The following is a 20705-nucleotide window of genomic DNA, read 5'->3' on the forward strand; positions in this document are numbered from 1 at the left end:
TTACTCACGTGAGCGATGGTAAGGAGTTCGCGCCTTTCAGTGAGCGATGTTGGACTTCACCTGGCGTGGAAAGCATATCACTGGAGTTTGACATGGCAGGGGGTCGACGTGTTTCCGAAACTACAAGAAAAAGTAATTAGAGTTAAATAGAACTGAAAAGAACTGGTACATTATGATGCGATTTGTAAAATAAAAACCTGATTTTTCGGCGGAGTTGTTTTCTTGCCCTGGTGGATTCGAAAAGTTGAAGAAGTTGTTTTCGCTCACAACCATTGAGCCCCGGTCGCTTTGAATGCCTGTAGGTGTAAGAGAACCGTTGTGAAAACCGATAACGTGCCAAAGTGACATTTTTGTTTACAAACATTACGACAAGAACTGGAGAAAGCATATAGATTTTAGACACAACAAGTTACAAGAAAAAGAAAAGGCTAGCTTGGCGCACATTGCTGTTGCCTATACGTTGTGGCTTAATTGGAAAAGGGTACATGTTCATTGTATTAATCACATTGGGTCTTATTTTAGCCAACATTTTCAGTAACCTTGTTTGCTTACGCAGGCAGAAATAATCTTATCTAAATGTTATCCTGTGCAACATACTATCGCATTATAAACCACATCTGGGACATACGCCATAGGTCAGACACCCTAATGCTCTACGATATATTCGTGGCGAAAACACGAGATTTGCATGCAGCCTGTGCCCGTGCGACCGCTTGGTAACCGACAACAGCCCCTAATCACATTTCACGAGGTCGCTTGTACCCGAATCGCATTCTGAATCGTTTCCTGTGACCGATCCTTCCTCTTGTTGTTGTGATTTTCGGAGCGAACCGTTATTCCTCTTGACCACCTCCTTGCTCTTTTGCTCCCCACTCTTTTCTCCTTGCTCCTCCGCGTTGGTCTCTTCTGATTGCACATGGATTGTGGGCGACACTGCAAAGAGTCAAGGTTAAATGTATTTCAAGGTCAATTCACACTTTACGCTCCGATTGTTTTATATTTGCCACCGATGACCGAAATTGTAGAAAATATAACTAAAAATAAACGACTAAAATAGAGTGCCCATTAGGCCTACCATATTTCCATCACCAAAAAGAAGGACACATTGTTGAAAAGAATATCAAACGCTATTGTTCGGGCCCAAAGAATACATTAGAAATATATTAGACGATTGTTTTGCAGTCAATGAATATAGATTATTTTGAAGTTGACTGTTTAAATTTCAATTAACAATTATTACAACTCACAGTAAATATATGTTTGTACCCATATTTCTTCAAAAAGATAACCCGAAAAAGTATTTTTGTCTGTTTCTAAGGCATAATTGTTACATTTAAATTTAGTACATCTCACAAACACACAAGGATGACATTTGGGCACTTATTATTGTGCTCTAAGGACAAATTGCTGTTTGTTAAAAAATGACATGTCCTCCAAAAAGAGAACGTCTAGTAGACCTAGTGCTGATTTAGGTAAAGTGTATTTGGTCTAAAACGCAAAGTGCGGGTGGAAAGGGTAAAATGCTACCTATAATTTAACATTTAGGTCATAACGGTAAATAATAAAGTGTATTTGGTTTATAACATTTAAGTGCGGGTAGGAAGGTAAAAAGATACCCATAATTAAACATTTAGGGCATAACGGTAACTATACGATTAAGAATGTAGTGCAACTTACTCATTCCACTCTGTTGCCTGGTTAATGTGCCACTTGACTGGATCATGTCCGTCTCCATCGCTGAATCGGTCGAGCTCTCCTTGGAGTGGTTGGGAACTATGCTGGGGGAATCAACGTTCGACTGCAAGTAATAAATAACACGAAATTCATCACTCAAAATTGCGATTGGAGAAATAATTCAATAGTGGTTTTATCATAAAGATTGTGGCATATCTTGGGATAATCTAAAAAGCCGTACGAGTAGTTTTGTTGAATGCGGTTACGTTTGAAATTACTTGTGTGCAAGGCATGTACCACTAAATGCATGTTGGTAAACTGGACAAAACATTATGTTACAGGCTTCTGATGGGACATTAATGCTTTCAGGCGCCGTCGATTGAACAGTAGACTACACCAGTGGCTCCTGTCGTGGGCTCGAACCAATCGCTGGTTGTTTTTTCTTTCACACCATGCCTCATGAATAAGGTTTAAAAATTTGATTTGATTCATGTTTACATATGTTTGCTTTAAAACTACTGTTCAAAAAGGTAAACTAGACATGTTTTTACAACTTGAAACCCTAAAATAACCCAAGCGCACCTATTTCTGCACTCTAAGATAAATTAGACACTTTACTTTTGCACAAAACAACTTGAAATCCTAAAATAACTCAAGCTCACCTCTTTTTCGGCGTCAGGTGTTGGAGCATTGCCGTAGAAGTTAGTTGGTGGAGTAAGTGGCGTTTTGGGTACCTCATCCACATCGTCGTTGATCTGGTAGCTTTCCCGCATCGGTACAGCCTGGTAGGAATTCCGCTTCCCCTCGTTGTTTGTCTCTGAGTTCAGGATACTGCAAAAACACAAGTAGGACCATGTTTGGAAAGCATAGGTAACTCCTGGCTTGTTTTGTTTAAACAAGTTGGGTGTAGAAAATAGAGTTTTTTGTAGGATTACCTACTGTAGTACCTAAGGTATTACGTCCCATTGTTTATGTGTGTTTGATGTGGAATAAGGATTATAGCCTTACCCGATTACAAAATTTTTACCTAACGAATGTTAACAAACTTTGCGACCAATTGGTTCTGTTTAGTAATTTGTAGTTGTACTGGTCGGGAATAGTTTGTAAGTGGGCCTGCCTTAATACTCGCAGGTACCTTACTAATGCAAGATTTCGGCAGTACGGGATCTAGATGTGTAAACATAAAGGCAAAATCTGGTTAAAGTTTATGACACAACAGTGTGAGTTTGTTTGTAACTGGTGTGTCAACTAGGCCAGTGGTGTCATATTTGGTACCCAAAATAGTTGAATTGGGGCCAAGAAAAAACTTTATTTTCCCCCCTTTTGCTTTGTAAAATATGACCATGTTCATCCCTGGACAATCTTACATTAATGTGGTATTAGAAACGTAAGTTATACTATCAGGCGACATATTCCGCTGTAAAAACAAAACAGAGTTCTAAATCACTAATGCATATATGCACTAATGCACAGTGTATACACTGCTTGTAAAAGTTCCGTTTATAGTAAACTTACACGAATAAAAAAATATACATAGGTAATAAATCCTGAATTTTAACCTGGAAATAAATTTTTAAAAACTTGTGGTAAAAAATATAACGAATAATCCGATACATCCATAAAGTTAACTATAGTAGCCTTAAAAGCACAACATAATATTTCCTTACTTGATAAGTTGACATTGTCCTTGTCGCAGTTCGAGCAGGGCGTGGTCTAATGCCACCATAAGTTGACGAATGGAATCCATAAGTTCCGTGTTTCCTTCTACACCACGAAGCACAGCCATAAGACCGTGCCCTTCTTTTCCTCGTGTTCGGAAGGATGGTGCGGCAAGACATGTGATTGCGTAATGAGTGTGAACCATGTTAGCTGAAACAAAAGTTACACAATAGGTGAGTTATGTAACTTGTTTATGCAAGAAGAAACAATGCCGGGAGTCGGTCCCCCAAATTTCTCCAGCGGTTTCCCAAAATTTGGACTTGCAAGCAAATAAGCAAATATGGCTATTTTTTGGTATTTAAATGAAACACTTGCGGTCTCTTAAAACAACTTAGCGGTCACCCAAACCAAACCTTAAAAAAAACCTGAATTTCTCCAGCGGTTTCCCAAAATTTGGACTTGCAACTACAGTACTATTTTTTGGTATTTAAATGAAACACTTGCGGTCTCTTAAAACTACTTAGCGGTCACCCAAACCAAACCTTAAAAAAAAACCTGATGGGACCATCACCTTCAAATCACAAAATACTCTTCCAACTGCATAGTGTTGTGAAGTTAGTTTAGATTGTTTACGCAGGAAGAAACAAAGCTGCGAATTTATAGGCAAAAAAAAATTGCAGGACCACCACCTTAAGAATCACAAAATACTTTTACAACTCCATGGTGTTTCTCGCCTTTGCTGGGGCAAAAGAGAAATGCTAGCAGTTGGAACATAACACAGCGACAACAGGCATTTGGACGTATATCTCTTTAATCTAACAATTTAGGCCATTTGCTTTCAGTGATGTATTTTCTTAACATCGACTACTTTTACATGAAATCCGAAGTTAAAAACACAATCATTTCTCTTATAGGGGGGGCATTTTTTGTTTATGTGACAAGGTGGCAGTATAGAAAATTGTTTAGTAACACTGGTCTTTGACATAAATGGTGGCTGTTGTGCACGGAGCAAAGCTATTAAGATTGGACCCAAAAAAACACAAAATTATTTGGGAAAGTGTCAATTTCGTCTTTGGTTACACCAAGTTACCATAAACATAGCGGTAAAAGTCAAAAACTTAAAAAAATCTGTTTGAGACGGACCCCCCAAAAAACAGAAAACAGCTTGTCCCGTGAAAATGTGCAACGTGAACCCTTGTCAAATCAGTTAACCTTTTAGGCAATTATCTGCAAGGATAACGTTAGCCCAGAAAGGGTACATCGCGTGGTGAGATGCGAAATAACGATAAACGACCCACCTGGACCCACGCATTTGTGCGTGTGTTTCTGATTCCACGGTTCAGGCCATAAGATTACCACGCATTTCAACACAATAGGGTTGATCTATCTATCCAAGCACACGAGCCAATGTTATCTAACCTCCTGACATTCAACCACCCATATCATATTTCAAATGTCGTATGTTTCGCATGTATGACTTTTTAAATTTCTTATTCAAATAGAATTCTGTTTATTTTTTTGATAAAGGAATAGCAGATTTTGCATGATGTGAATATGGAATTCTAAAGCCTTCCTTAGTTTGGATACTTCAATCTTTTTATGACACTAACCTCCCTAACTTAAGCTACAATTGTAAAATAGAATTCTTAAATTTCTATTTGAATAAGAAATTGCAAATTCAGTATGATATGAATATGGTATCCTAAAAACGTCCTAACTTTGAGTAGTTAATTTCTATTTTGGGTGTTTTCGGCTTGGTGACGGTGCAATTGTGTAGCTATCTGTTCTTTCACCAAGCGAAATAAACTCATATCATTTTCATGGGAACGACAAATCATGTTTGCAAAGTCAAAATTTTCCATTACTTTGTGCTTAGCCGAACCAAAGTGCCAAAATGATGGTTTAAAGGTACATGACCGCTACAAACTCAACTCAGCATTGCTGTTAATGGTTGTTTTATTCCAACAGGTCAGATCAGTTTACAGCATCAGAAATAAGTGGAACGGCTTATGATAAATAAACAACACATAGCTGTTGCTGCCAGGCATAGTATCAACTTTATAGAGCTCTTCTGGCTATAAATATTTGCGAAATAAACTGCAAAGAGCGCGACAAGACATTTTTTGTGATATGCAGGTCTACCATGTGCCTTGTAATCGAGTATAAATGATAGAAAGCACGTCTGGTCCATACAGACCTTTCAATTTAATACATAAGCTGTTGCTGCCAGGCATCATATCAACTTTATAAATAAACAACAAGTTGGTCTGTGAACTCACCCACGTCAGTGTTGGTCTGCGCTTCTCCGCGTTTATCTGCCAATCCGAATCCACGAAGGTTGTAACTTTCCGATGCGTTGCTTACCTATAAGCAAACGACAACATTGCATACGTCAGTGGTTCTCAAAGTATGGGTCGCGACCCAAACATGGGTCGCGTAGGGTAAAAAAATGGGTCGCGCTGTGGTGATTCAAATTTCTGAGAGTTTAGATGGCACCCAGTTTATAGTACTACCATAGCCAAATACAGCCTCACTCGACCACGTTGTTCAGCAAAATGAACCAATCAATACAACCTACAGACAATAACCTTTCAATTTACTGTTACGCACACGGCTATTGCAACGTGTTAGCACGGGGAAAACGAGGTTAGTCATGCGAAACTGAACTTGAAAACGAACAGTTAGCGTTCAAGGATGAGTACAAGAAATAAAAAATACTTTTTTGTTGTTTGAGGCTTGGGTCGCCAGATGTACATGAGGCTCACATTTGGGTCGCGCACAAAAAAGTTTGAGAACCACTGGCATACGTGATAAACGCGCTATAAAAGTGGTAAATGAGTTTACCGTCCGCCGTAGCAAAAACATGTATTACTCACTATGGTACAAATATACATAATACCCGGGTGCATCCAGAGTTCAAACCCAGTGAAAACGATAAAATATGGTCAAAAAACTGGTCGATCGTCAATCTAAGACCAGCCAACTATATATAGGTAATGCTGTAAATCTCGGTTAAACTGAATTCGATTAATCCGGATCTTAGCCTAATTCTGACAAAACGCGAGGTACAAATGATTTGTAATGAGGTATAGCTCAAACACCTCAATTTTGGTAGAGCCATCTTACACCAAACCATTGCGTTAGAATCGGCTGTGTCCTGTGTTATGCATAGTATATTTCATTTGTAGCATACAAAAAAAAACATTGTAGTCATGCATTTACCTGTAGTAGGTTAACATGGCAGTTGGTGGGACAAAAATCCTTAGCAGTAAGGGATGGTGGCCTTTCTCGTGACTCCTTGTACGATGGCCACATGTATGATGCCAGGTGACGTTTGTACTGGAAGAGAAATATGTGAGATAAATCAGTAACTTTGTTTTTAGGAAAAGTTTAGAATTTTAGGTACAAACATTTAATTTTTGTTTGACAACATTTTGTTTTTATTTCGAGTTTATGCGTTTTATAAAAAATAAATGCTTTTTTTTTAGATACAGACGATGCCTGTATGGGTGAAATATATATCTCGGTTTTTACAACTTCATGTTAACTGATTTTGTGTCAGAAGCATTTGATTAATTATCACTTCGTTACGTTTGTGTTGCCTTTTCTGTTTGTTGCTTTTAATCAAAATTTTAAATTTTCCGTTGCTTTTTCCAGCACAACTCATCATGATGCTTCTATTAATAAGTTTTACATTTTTAGTTTTAATTCTAATCGCACTTACGCGTTTGTACGAGTCGAGTCGGTCTTGAATGACTTCGTATCTTAAACTTCTCCGCCGCTGAAAAACTTCTTTCTTGGCTTCAGTTATAAAAGGGGCGATCTGCTCAAGGGCCTGAACGTCGGCGAGGACTCGGTCATCTTCGGCGATCAGAACCTCCAACAACTTAATGAACACAAACTCATTTAAATAGGCAAAAGTACAAATGTTCTTCACCATGTTACTGTTAGGGAGATTGCGACGTAACCAAAAAATGACATAACAATGGAATATTAGCAATGTTATTTTTCAAAACAATACGGTTGTATACCAAGGTACACAAGATACGGACTTGAAGAGTAGCATTACCAAAAACAAAATTGCCAGCGACTTAGAATTTAACGTAGATATTTTGAAGACACGATGACAAAATAACTACGTTTTATTCTACATCACTGGATACAAAGGGACTGGTATTTGGCAACATAAAGGCATTCTTTGTTAAGTAAATCTAAATCCAGCATCACAGTGTGGAAATCCATTTTTAAATACTCTTAAATGCGTCGGCTAACAAGCCTATTTCATTGTACCAGTATAAATAGGGCTTAAGTAAATTGGCCAAGATTTACTTGCGCAGAAAGGTCAAATATAGATGGGCATTCCGACATCCTTTCAACCACGTGATTCCTCACTCCGTTCACGTTATCAAAGTTGTATGTACAAGTGCGCTCCAAGTGGCGGTTTCCAACCAAGAGCTAAACACAGAAACAAAAAAAATTCATGAATTTTAGCTTTTCAAAAAACAAACATTTTAACACAATCTAGTGAAATTACAAAAATTAAGTTGAGTAAAAGAAGATAAAAAATAAAAATTAGGTTAAGTTAAAACAAGAAAAAAGATAAAAACATAAAAATTAAGTTGGGTAAAAAAAATAAAAATAAAATTAAGTTGGATATTATTTTAAGAAAAATATAGTTGGGTTTTAAAACTCACTTGCAAACAGAATGAATCTGATTTTGGTTGTGGATGATTAGGTTGCTCGGGTTCTCTGAAAAACAGTACAAAAGGTTTATTAAACGTCTCAGCAAAGTTTCACTCAAATTTTGACAGAAACTTACTTCTTTTCTTTCTGTCCCAGACTTGTGTGATTAATTCCAATCAACATTGCCAAGTTTTTCCTCTTAAAACTTCTCGACTTCTTTAGGCCTGATCCAGAGCCAGGAACTGACAATGAGTTGTTGCTTCCCTAGTTAACACAACAAAGTTAAAGTCTTTGAATAAATCAGGTTGTAACGCATTTTAACAAGAAAACTGTCAAATGTGCAGTTTATGAGTAAAATCACAAGGTAGGTATTAGGGATGTGCCAAAACTGCAAATGTTCTGTTTGGTCGAGCACCGAGCATCTCACGTTAATGCTCGGTGCTCGGCCGAGCACGCTCGGTGCATTGTGACGTCATAAACATTCCTAATTCCACGCTAGTTTTGTAGCTTTCCAAGGTACGTACGTCACAAGCGGCGTGTTATGCTTTAAAGACCCCAGAAATACGTGTTTTTCCAAAGTATGACGCATTTAATAAAACAATGATTTTCGTTTTTGGATACCCTTTCGTACACTAGTTTCGTATAAATGGGCATAAATATGCAAATTTAATGCTCGGGTCAGTTTGTGCAACTGCTCGGCCGAGCACCGAGCATCAAAAACAGCGATGCTCGGTACCGAGTACTCGGGTTCTGGCTCGGCTCGGCCCATCCCGAGTAGGTATAACAATGCACAATTCCTAAATATTCTAAACAAAAGACACAAGCCAGTATTTTAGTGTAAAAGACCACAACGTTTCGACTTTTTTCACCTGACGATAACAATAGAAACTGTTGAAATGTGATGTTATACACTAAAATATTGGCTTGTATCTCCTTGCTTTATCACATATGAAATAGAAAATTCGGTTTTGGGCAGTGATAAAAGACAAAAAATTCTTAGCGTTCCGAAATTACAACCATAATTTGTTTGGAATGCGGGTTTATACCTTTTTAGGTTCTTAGATGCGGCATATTATTCGGTAGCACATGGCATTTAGTACGACCCAGGACATTGTTCTTACAAAGGAATAAATAACATTATTTGCATTACTCTATTGTATGCAAATGTTTACGCGCATCGGGCCAATACAAGTTGAAAAACCAATGTACCATAAGAGTACATGAACATTCAAAGTCATGCAGTTTAAACGAGTTGTCTGCGAAGGTCACAACCTTAGTAGAGGTCACGTTTTGATCAGTGCAAATGGCACACCATAAGGGATTTTATGTCACACTTAGATGGGCTCCGTGGGTTCTATGGTTTCGTAGTGTTTGTTTAGGCATTTAAAGATGAATGATTTTTTTTTTATATTTGCTTGCATTTGTGTTGGTGAAAAAACATTTCAGTTTCTACTTGTTATATACCTTGCTTCCATTAATATTCATTGGGTTTTTCACGAAAAGACCTTACAGCAGTGGTTCCCAACCGGGAAGTAATTCCTCTCAGTGGAGGAATTTACTTTAATTTGAACATGTGGTTTGCAATTATAAACTCACGTTCTGGTAACATAACCTGTGAGTTGATAAAATACCCAATTATAAATGCTCCTTGTAAGGTTTAGCATAATATGTAGTCTATTATGGAGAAATGTTGTGAATTGTTAAGGGGGGATGTTCGTCAAAAAGGGTTGGAAACCACTGCCTTACAGATTTCACGACAATTAACTGGTTGAAGAGCACTAGTGTACAAATAAGAATTAAACCAGAGTTGTAAGTCGGGCCGGGTTTGGGTTCGGGCCTGATTCGGGCCTGACTTTACACTCTGTGTCAGTATTTTTTGAATAAATTTATCTAGCTAAGCAGCTAGTTGCTGGACCTGATCTAATATCAAAAAGCCCTAAAACGCCTTGTTAATGACCAATTGTCTATTGTGTTTGTTGTCTTAGTCTTTCCTGGGGCTTCAATGCATAGGCCTGTCAATCAAACTTTCAGGCCTAAACGGGCTTCTCAAAAACGATCCGGGTTCGGGCCGGGTTTCGGGCTCCAATTTCAGGCCCGTTTACAACTCTCTGAACTAAACACCCACCATCTTTTCTTCTTCCGATGAAATAGAGGAAGTCCTCTTTCTCTCAACCTCTTCTTCTTCTTTATCAGATGCGACGATGGTTGGCAACTTACATCCGTCACGGATCGCTGCTGCTACATCATCGTGTGTGTTTTGCGTCACTTCCTTACCGTTGACCTAACAATGGTAAAAAATTGGAAAAAGTGCTTTTTGCATCAGGAAAAATCGGTCGTGTTTGGCCCATAGTAAGAAAATAAACTTGCTTAACATGCAAACGTGGAATGCTTTGTCTGATATGTTGATGTAAATCAGCGGTTCTTAAACATTTTTGACGCTCAATGAATAAACTGTTGCTGCCAGAAATAATGTGTCAACGTTTTTTTAGCTCTTCCAGCAGTCTTTATTATAATATGGCGACGTTTCGATGTCCCATACGAGACACCATCATCAGAGTAATGATATAAATTCAAAAAACGGTTGATTTTTGACGCTCGTTAAATTTTCTGGAAACTTCTTTGTACCTCTTTCCTACAATGACTGACAGAAATACATATGTAAGGTCATACATGCAGCCATTTTTTCGTTTTGAGTGATGTTTTGTATTTGTATTTCGATAAACACTAAATCGCATACTGTCTTGGGGTGGGTTTCGATTCGATTCCGAATCGCAAAATTTAGGCGTTTTGGATTCGCTAGATTTTGAAGATTCGGTTTTGATTCCGAGTCATGGAAATATATTGGTTTAAAATTCATAGATTCGGCTTTTAAATCCGATTCCTGAAAATAAGACATTGTGGATTCGATTGATCCAAAATCATTCGGTTTCGGCTCCGGTTTCTCAATTTAGACGTTTTGGATTCGATTTAGGTCTTTGTTTTACTTCCTAATTTCTTAGTTGTAAAACAGACAGGTAAACACTGAATATACTTATTAGGTTATTTACCTTTAGTATGGCATGCCCTTTTACTAATCCAGCGTTCATAGCCATTCCACCACGAGCTACAGCGTGCACAACACAAGGATTCGATCCACGAATTTGAAATCCCATTCCTTCTCGAGTTACAGGGATGGCAACCATGCTACAAAACAGGAGTTTTGTTAGAGTTACACCGACCAAGTTGAAAAAGTCTCAAAAATTCTCCCTACAATTTTTTTCCCATTTACCTAGTTGACAGCATATATTGTGTTTCTAATTATTTGTGTTTAAATGTTTTTGCTTATCAAAACGATCATATTTTCAGTCGTATTAAACCGGATTCGGTTAATCCGGATATTCGCCTAATTCGGACAAAACTTGAGGTACAAATGATTTGCAATGTGGTAAGGATTTAACTAATCGACATCGCTTAATTCCGATATTCCTTTAAAGGGGACAAATTTTTTGGGTCAAAAGGATCCGGATTAACCGAGGTTTACTGTATATTACAAATGGATTGGAGACATGTGATTGGACAACACCGTCACGTGACTTACAGTTCGTCGTCCGCCTTGACAGTGACGTGTATGAGTTTGTATTTTTCCAAGTTGAACTTAATGACGTTGTCAAGCTGCTCTTGTGACGTACAAGCGGTCAGCAGGTCATTGTTGATTTGCAAGATGTGCTGACCGGGTTGGAAGCCTTGCACCTGTTTATTGTAAAAGTACTCCGTCGTTAAGTTGCGGTGTTTTAAGGAGCTTGTATAACAGTAGTTTTGAAACCACTAGCATGTTTTATGTGTCTGGTGTTTTTTAGTTTTATGTGTCTGGTGTTTTTAAATGTTCGTGTAGTGTTACAAAATTTAAATCAACATTGACAAAACCATGTTTAAAGTTATGATGATTTCAGTAACGGTGTTTGTGTTTAAATTATAAAACGTATAAAATAGAATGTGATAACACCACTGTTTAAACACATCACTTTTTGACACTAACTTGAGCACGATACTTTTTGTTCAAGAATGACAATTACACCTTTTGTTTTCAAGTTTTACAACAACACTAAGCCAAATTTTTGCATCAAAAACCGCCTAAAAACAGTATATGATTTGTCGATCAGTAATATTGGTGTATAAAAATATAAATTACATAAGGAAGTCTATTAAAGTTACCCATAGTTGACAACTAACATGTATTCGGTTTTGCTTAACACAAGGCTTCACCTGTGCTTGGGAGCCCCTGTCAATGGAAGTAATCACGACAGCGGCTTGTTGCTCGATGTACTTGGCTTCAAAACCCAGTGAGTCATTTCCTGACACATTCAGCTGCAACACGCAAGGAAAATATGTGATTACATGTAGATTAGCGGCGACCACCAATCCGCTCTCGTTTGTCAAAACACTTGATTAAGCAGAACACGCAAATCAAGATGGAGAACACATCAGGATGAAATGGAAAGGGAAGCGGTTTTGACAAGACAGCCGCTTGTATTTTTTTTACTAAGGCGAACGTACATTCATTACTACGACCAGCCCTAAAGCGTTCATGCAGGCCAGCAATGCTTGGAAAACCAGGTTGATTCGGTATAACACCTTCAATAGGCCTGACATACTATGATTTGTGTTTTAAACTTTACACAACTGGTAGGGATGCTTTTAAATTGCAAGTGTGGTATTTGGTTTAACACCCAACGTATCTTATACCATTGCTGTATGTTTGGATTACTCTATGAAGTCACAATCGTACAGTCGCATTTTTTAAATTTGAAAACAACGTGTTGACAACTATTAATCTTGGAAAATGATTTATTGCGATTTCATTCATAATTTTTCGTTTTAAGATGATTTTTTAACTGCTCCAATCCTTTACAACAGTAGTTCTCAAACTGTGCGTCGCGACGCCCTGGTGCGTCGTTTCAATTTTACAAGGGCGTCGCAGAATAGTTCCGTTTCGTGGCTTTTTGTAATTGTATTAATAAATACAACAGTAATAGGTTTCCTCATTAAATTCTATTTGCTGATGCGTCGCAAGTCCAGAAAACTTTATTAGAGACGTCGCAATAAAAAAAGTTTGAGAACCACTGCTTTACAACAAAACACTTGCGCTTGTCTATTGTTTCACATTGTCAATTTATTTCAACAATTATACCTCTGTATAACGACAACTTACCAGTAGCAAAGTTTTGGTTTTATAGCTCTCCTGAAATTTGAAGTCGTATTTAGTGGATGATTTCTTCACAAGATCTCTCAGTTTATTCGTTTCGCCTAACTCTTCATCAGGAAAAAATTTAAAGAGGGACGACTCGTCTTTGAAGTCCTGCTTATCCAAAGCTGCAAATGGCAATGTATAATTAACACGGAACTAGCAACATGTAATTCAATCATTTGTCAAGAGGTTATGTCTTAACATGAAATTAAATGCTGATGTAGGTCGTATCTGTCAATCACATAACTTACCGTGATGGAGTATTCCGTTTTCACACAAGCTTTGCCCCAAGTTGCTGGCTTCTTCCCGGTTCTGGCAGTCGCCTTGCTCTACGAGCCAGTCAATTAACTTTCTTGCTTCTACAACTTGCTTGTAACTACGGAGTTGTCTATCTTTGTCCCTGTGTGAAAAGAAAACGCATTGTTTATCATTTTAATTAAATTTTTCTATTCGAATAAGAGCCACAGAAGATGCGCACCTGAGTGAAATATATATCGTTTAACGAGTGTTTCATACCGGAACGGAACGAAACCAAATAACGTTATTCGTTCTGAGCAAATTATTTATTTCTTTATTTCGTTCTGGACCGATATTTTCATTTCGTTCCGGTCTGACCGAAATAAATTTATGACGGTATTTTTCGATATTTCGGTCTCACATTAGAACAGCGGTTCCCAAACTTTTTCATTTTTTTTTCAAAACGGTCCCTTTGCCATTATTTTGAGGGCTCGCGGTCCTTGAGCCTAAATATGTATTTCATAAAAACGAAAGTTGATTTCAGGATTTTAGCTAGTTATGCAAAATTGCGCATAAAAGTCATCCAAACACAGCTTGTGACATCACAGACAAGACAAATGCACTACAATTGTGCGCGAACAATTACATTTTTGATAGTTGTCATTCAATAAAGGCTATTGTTAAGCAATGGAGACAGTTGATTCTCAATTCTACTTTGATTTAAACTTATTTAGTGGCACAAACTGACGCCAAATAAGATTATAGAATTACTTCAACCGCTTCGCGGTCCCCCCAAGATTGCCTCACGGACCCCTAAAGGACCGCGGACCCCAGTTTGGGAACCGCTGCATTAGAACATTTCGCTGTGGTCGTTACAACTATTAAGCGAAAAAAGAAAGAAAGTTGCAACACACAAGAATTATTGTCGGTAGTTGTTACGTCACATAACATTTGTCAACGATGGTGAAACGGATGTAAATTGTAGGAGCTTAAATTTTTATTATAGCTTAATGGCGCTAGATTTTCAGCTATTGTTTCATGTCAAATATCCTGAACGAAATACCGGAATAAAAAATAACGGTATTTCGTTCCGTTCTGGTATTTTGAATATTTTTTATTTCGGTATTTCGTTCCGGTATTTGAGCCAAAAATTATTTATTTCGTTCCGGTATAACGTTCCGTTCCGTTCCGGTATGAAACACTGCGTTTAACACTGTTTGTTGACTGATTATGATTAGAAAGCGCTGTTGCTTCGTCAACTATTCCCAATTAATTTTAAAACTTTTTTGTCAGTGATCTTGGTTCAAGTAACTTAAAGTATTGGGGCAATACGTAGTATATTAGGTTGGTTTGTAATGGCACTTATGCCATTTCGAAACAGAAATGTAGTTTGTGTAATAGTGACCAAATCTAAATAGGATAAAAATGTTTTTCACCGTTAGAAATATACAGAGCTCGAACCCATTGTTTAGAATACGGGACATCTCCTTTTTTACCTAAGTTTGGTCATTACTGTGAAACTATGCCTGCTAAGAAATGCAACTATAAGTATCTCAATTGTAGCAAAGATCTGTCCTCTGCAAAAAAATTAAAAATCCACTATATAGGGAAAATAAAAATACTCAACGATCTTTGCCATATACGCATATAGTAACCACACAAGAACTGCTCAATAGGAAACTATGCACGTGGCACAATTACAGATAAAACAAAGGGAAAAAACAACAGCAGAATGCTCACTTGACAATGGGTTGGAAAAGGCAGTGCACCCTGCAGTAGATTCTTAGACCTTTTGCCACAAGGTCTTGGCTTTCTCCACGATGTTTGAAAGTTCCATCGTCATAACGAAACCGAAATAAAACAGCTTCGTTCTTGAAATGATGTTTGTCTTGGACTGGTGACAAAAACAGAAATTGTTGCTGTTAACGTTTTACTTGTTTTTTTTTTAGTATAACGTCTTAAGCCTGGAGTACTATGATGTATATATATATATGTGTGTGTGGCTTGATCGTTTGTCTGTATTGACGCTTCAGAGATGATCCCAGTTATGAATTTATCTTCATCTTAGCTGATCAATAGTCGAACTGGCAATCTCCTACTACAAAGCTGACATGCGCAGCATACAAGACAGGCAACGGTGCCTATAATGCGACTTTCGATAGGCTCACCGCTGAGCCTGGGTAGCTTATTTAAGCTATGCGATTCCCGGAAAGACTCCTGTCGTAGGTTTAAGTCCTATCGCGAGCTAGATTTTTCTACCTCCTTACCTTACCTCAAAACTAAAATTACCTACTAAGTTGTCAAATGGTGACACAGAACTAACACACTTTAATGTAATAAACCCCTAAAAACTATCGAAATTTCTTCGCATTAAAGAGAAAGTATGCAACAATTGTATTGACCAATAGACTGATTTGTAAATAAAGAAAGATTTTCCAAACTTTTTACCATGGTGGATAATGCCACAGTCGAGCAGCGCTTGTCCCAGCATGACTGCTTCTTCTTTACTATTTGCTTCCTTGTTTTCAACCAACCAGTTGACAAAATCACTGCACAAAAAGGGAAATGGTTTCTGGATAACTGGTTTAAAAGCGGCGGACTTCATTTATCAAACTATGTACTATAAAATTACTAGAGGGTGCGCGTATCGTAAATAGAATTTAGTGTAAACATTTTGAACTGATAAGAAGATGGTTTGTTTAAATAAGATCGACTCAATTTTTGATAGATTTTGCGCTGAGAATGTAAACTTACTTTGATATTTAACTATTTCAAAATTATCAGCACCTAATTTAAGTAGAAAATACATTTTTAAAAATTATTAGAACCTTATTCAAATAGAAAAGTCAACGTTTTAAAATTATTAAAACCTTATTCAAATAGAAAAAGTAAAACAAAAATTTTCAACTTACTTCCCAAGCAAGGCTTTAGGGTGGACTCTCATTTTCGACTTTCGGTCTTTGATTAAACCTTGGTGCGTTGCTTTATAATATATTCGTCTGCCCTTGCAGTGCATAACATCGATGGTGTCTCGTTGGTCAATGTTCGTCTTGCCTTCAATAAAAAATAAACCGTTCATGCAACAAAAACAAAACCAACTTTAATCCATATCTTCTGGTAAAAATGTTTTTTTGGTCTTTTTCGTAATAGAGTAGACAAAGATGCAGGAAATTAATAAAATAAATCGAAGAGCACTTTGGGAAACAGATTTCACACTGTCTCACAATTTAGGTTTTGGATTTGACTGTTTATTTAACTGCTTAATAATCTAAAAAGAAACAAGAAACTGAAAGGTCGAAACAGTGTGCACTGTCTGCAGGGAACTAGTTCTTGTTTTTGCAATTCCCATTGGTTTTAGCCAGGGCAATTTGCCCCACCAACACTTTTTGCCCTAAAAACTCACATCAAATTTTGAACCTTTTTACACAAGGAATGTTCATTTCCCAGTAAATTACCCCCAAACTGCTGGGAATCCGTTACCGGGCATAGCCCTTTCCAGAAACAAATACTCATCGAATAAAACGTGGCCAAAATCCATGTTGGACTTTGGTAGTGCTTAACGCATGCGACTTAAATAGACGCGGTATTTCTTGGAATACTTTACACAAATGTCTGGGCGTATGTGTTGCCAGCTGAAAACATGGCTGTTGCGTAAGGTTCGGTTGTGGCTAGACTGGTCGGGTTCAACGTGCCAACTACAAGTTCAATGACAGGAAGTAACAGGGACGATATTAGAGGTCAAGGGTCCAGTCTTTAGGAGAAATTTGTATATTTACATACGATTTGACCAAGTTTACTACACTGTCTCGCAGGATCCAAATTTGATCAAATAATTTCACGAACCAAACGTTGTTTCCAATGTAATATTCCAGATCAAACGGCTTCTTGCGGTTAACAAATGTTGTAAAACAAGGGTTTAGAAGACCTGTTATGGATGCTAATGCGTTGACGGAATTAAAGACTGAAGGCAAGTATGTAAGTCAATATTTGACAAAATTGTTGTTACCGCGTATGCTACTGCTGCCAAGAATTAACGATAAAGCAAAGAGCTTGGAAAATTGATCCTATCCTATACTGTATTGCCAAACAGGTTGACACGAACTTCTCGTAGCAAGTGCGAGTAATGTCTGTTCCTTATATGAACCAGGTGTTATGACAGCAGCTAATTTTTTCCACAGATGGTCTTTAACACATAAAAGCACCAAGTCCAACTTACTTCTTCGCCTTTCCCGCTCCATAATGAATTCATTGAGCCAAGCTTCCTTTTCTTCCTTGTCTTTGGCCAGCAACACGAACCACTTGTTCTTGGCCGCGTTCAAAACCTTCCATCCATTGTTAACGGTGTAGCCTCCGCAATGGAAATCCGCTGTACAGAACGGGAAGCAAAAATAACGGGTAAGGTCAATGTAAGAAAAAAATACAGACATCCTGAGTTAAAAGGTCAAAACTCCAAAAAATAGAAACAGTCATGACTGACTAATCCAAATCATGCCATGAGTCTTGTATATGAACATTACTGAACCACCAACCGAGGCTAAAACTAAAAACAGACACATTAGCTAGTAAACTACTCAGAATTTTGAGTATGGCCAGGCTATTCGGGTCGGGTTCGAGTTGGAATCGGGCCTAGGTTTCAATAAAGCGGGCCTAATAGGGCCCTGAAATTACATTGGCAAAGTAGTAGATTTATGTAACTTTCGGGCGTTGCTCGGGCTTTTTTAAAAAAATCACGGGTTTGGGTCGGGTTTCGGGCCAAGACTGTCGGGGTTGAAGTTTCGGGTTCGGGTAACTTCGGGCACCAGTTTTTGGCCCACTTGCAACTCTACCACAAGTCAAGATACAGCAAATCTCGGTTAAAGCGGATTCGGTTAATCCGGATCTTCGCCTAATTCAGACAACACTTGAGGTACAAATGATTTGTAATGTGGTAAGGCTTTAACTAATCGACATCTGTTAATCGGGATCTTCGCCTAATGTGGACAATTTTTTGGTCCTAACGGGTCCGGATTAACCGAGGTTTACTGTATGTATAAAACATTTCTAAAATAGGACTTTTCGTCTACAGCGTTATTTTCATTTGTTTCCCCCTAAATATGAATCAGAAACCGAAAACTTACAGGCCCCGTCTTCGAGATTTTCAATTTCCATTAGTTCCGTAGAAATTCTGCCTTTAAAAATCCATTTCTTTGGGTCCATCACAGACTTTTTCCTTTTGATTTTCTTACTACGGGGCAGTGTGCCAGACTTGGTAGAATCGGTGGCTTGCAACCTGTATTGATGGGAACAAAACAAATTCTATGCTGTGTTTGCGAAATATGAACCCGATCTTATTTTTATTCCGGTTAACCGCTGTTTAATTGCATCAAGCAGAGGTTCACCAATAGTGTAAACTGTCCCAATATGTTCAAAAAATCTTCCGAGTGTATGCACAAAAAGCTTTTTGAATTGGTTATGCGATTAAGTGGATTCATCGCATTTAAATACAAAACAAACATTTTCAACGGAAATTAATTTAATATAAAGGTTTAATTTAACATATTTTTGGGGTAACCAATAGCAATAGCATAAAGAGTTAAATTGTATTTTCAAGAGCTATTAAGGTATAAACTATACACCATAAACGTAAAAGTTGAAAACCCCATATTTAACGGGTCCGTCCTAACACGTATTCGTTTTGCAACAAGAATGGGGAAAAATTTGTTAATACCCAAAAATTTCAGCTCTACGATTTAACCAAGCCTTTTTCGCACACTGCGGCCAATATAATCACCAGTATGAAAAACACTTCGTGGGGTGTTTTGGGCTAACTTACCTTGGTAAAGTGTTTGATTTTTTTGAATAGACGAGAAGGTGATCGAAGAGAAAGAACTGACGCTCCTGGATATTTCCAGCTGATATTTTTAACAAAGAACCTTGTTTGATTAATCGTGTGCAAGTATCTGTGAGGTCGGCACCCTGCAGCACAAAGTAAATGAAATATCGTTATTCCAATGACTTCATTAACTTTAAATAGCAAGTTTATAGAGCTATTTTGGCAAATGTAGGCGACCTGTATAGGGCGTAAAAACGTCGGAATAAAAATACATTTGCCAGAAGAGATCTATAAACTTGATATTATGCCCGGCAGCAGTAACTTATAAACTTAGAATAGGTTGGCGTTAGGATAATATAAAAATATACAAGCGTATACAAACGACAGTTTCGTTAGACTAAATGTTTCTCGAAGTGGGCTTAATGAAACATTAGTCTAACGAAACTGTTGTTTTATGCGCTTGTCTATATTTAAGAAGAAGGCTAAGAAGATATATATGCCAAATTTGCCTCTCAAAAAAGTTTAGGTGTTTTCTTGGCAAATTTTGCCCCAGTGACTACATATTCATAGAGATTCGACCAAATTGTTTTGTTCATCGCATAATTGCATTCTCAAACGCAATCGATAACAATTTTGTGAAATAAAACCCTAAAAAGCGTGTTAAACAGCAAACAATTGTAAAATGCACTAAGGACTATACATTACAGGCATTATACCGCAACACAGAAATTGATTATACCTCCCAGTTAGCAATGGTGGCTTGTAAGTCTTCCAGCTTCTCGAGTTGTTCCAACTGCCGTTTCGTTTCGTTCACGTTACTGCAAACATCTTTCATGAGGTTAAGAGCGTTTTTTACATCTTCGTAATCTTCATGATCAGATGGCGTTTTCTTCATTAATTCCTAGCAGAAGGATGGACGAAATACAATTAAGCAAACTTGTTAAAATGGCGCGAGGTTAAAAAAACTTTTGAATTAGTTACAGAATGATGTAAAATGTAGTTGATAGTGTACACAAAATTCTTGATAATATGAGATTTCTGTGCACAAAACTATAGAGGTGAAAAACTTTAGCAGCATGGCCTCACTGACTTCATAAAAATAAAACCACTGCAATACTCTTTTACAATGTTAAAAAAGTCTTCAAAACTGATAGATTAATCAAAGTTAACTTCGGAATTCAGGGCAATGACTCCGGAATTCAGGGCATTGAAAAAAAAACCTTGATCAAATATGTTTCTTCCAAATCGCATGAATTAAACAAACAAACAACGTACAATGCATTACAGACATGTAAATGTTAATACGTATGCTGTTTCGAAAAGTAGAGTGTCCAAAAGTTGGAAGTCTTTTTGACTTCTCTTGCAGAAAGTATTAAATCCTATAATAGTTACACATTGTGAAGATGTTACTGGGCC

At 37.6% G+C, this 20705-nt stretch overlaps 1 protein-coding gene across 2 annotated transcripts in view; it reads right to left on the reverse strand.

The window, feature by feature from the left end:
* Nucleotides 1-20705, reverse strand: part of LOC145230309 (phosphatidylinositol 3,4,5-trisphosphate-dependent Rac exchanger 2 protein-like) — a 36083-nt gene that overhangs the window by 9635 nt on the left and 5743 nt on the right. For both annotated transcript variants that reach the window (XM_080095701.1, XM_080095700.1), the window contains exons 6-30: nucleotides 20029-20190; nucleotides 19290-19432; nucleotides 18595-18746; nucleotides 17694-17843; nucleotides 16390-16531; nucleotides 15926-16026; nucleotides 15218-15371; nucleotides 13492-13640; nucleotides 13205-13365; nucleotides 12259-12360; nucleotides 11594-11745; nucleotides 11064-11199; nucleotides 10142-10297; nucleotides 8153-8280; nucleotides 8028-8082; nucleotides 7663-7788; nucleotides 7058-7219; nucleotides 6556-6672; nucleotides 5613-5697; nucleotides 3342-3543; nucleotides 2337-2505; nucleotides 1678-1798; nucleotides 763-933; nucleotides 198-296; nucleotides 9-120 (exon numbers count right to left, since the gene is read on the reverse strand). In XM_080095701.1, coding sequence (XP_079951827.1) covers nucleotides 9-120; nucleotides 198-296; nucleotides 763-933; nucleotides 1678-1798; nucleotides 2337-2505; nucleotides 3342-3543; nucleotides 5613-5697; nucleotides 6556-6672; nucleotides 7058-7219; nucleotides 7663-7788; nucleotides 8028-8082; nucleotides 8153-8280; nucleotides 10142-10297; nucleotides 11064-11199; nucleotides 11594-11745; nucleotides 12259-12360; nucleotides 13205-13365; nucleotides 13492-13640; nucleotides 15218-15371; nucleotides 15926-16026; nucleotides 16390-16531; nucleotides 17694-17843; nucleotides 18595-18746; nucleotides 19290-19432; nucleotides 20029-20190 — 3407 coding nt within the window. The remainder of the gene's footprint in view (nucleotides 1-8; nucleotides 121-197; nucleotides 297-762; nucleotides 934-1677; nucleotides 1799-2336; nucleotides 2506-3341; nucleotides 3544-5612; nucleotides 5698-6555; nucleotides 6673-7057; nucleotides 7220-7662; nucleotides 7789-8027; nucleotides 8083-8152; nucleotides 8281-10141; nucleotides 10298-11063; nucleotides 11200-11593; nucleotides 11746-12258; nucleotides 12361-13204; nucleotides 13366-13491; nucleotides 13641-15217; nucleotides 15372-15925; nucleotides 16027-16389; nucleotides 16532-17693; nucleotides 17844-18594; nucleotides 18747-19289; nucleotides 19433-20028; nucleotides 20191-20705) is intronic.

The sequence above is a fragment of the Phallusia mammillata genome, chromosome 5 (genome assembly GCF_965637545.1).
Source record: "Phallusia mammillata chromosome 5, kaPhaMamm4.hap1.1, whole genome shotgun sequence".
Classification (NCBI taxonomy): Eukaryota; Metazoa; Chordata; class Ascidiacea; order Phlebobranchia; family Ascidiidae; genus Phallusia; species Phallusia mammillata.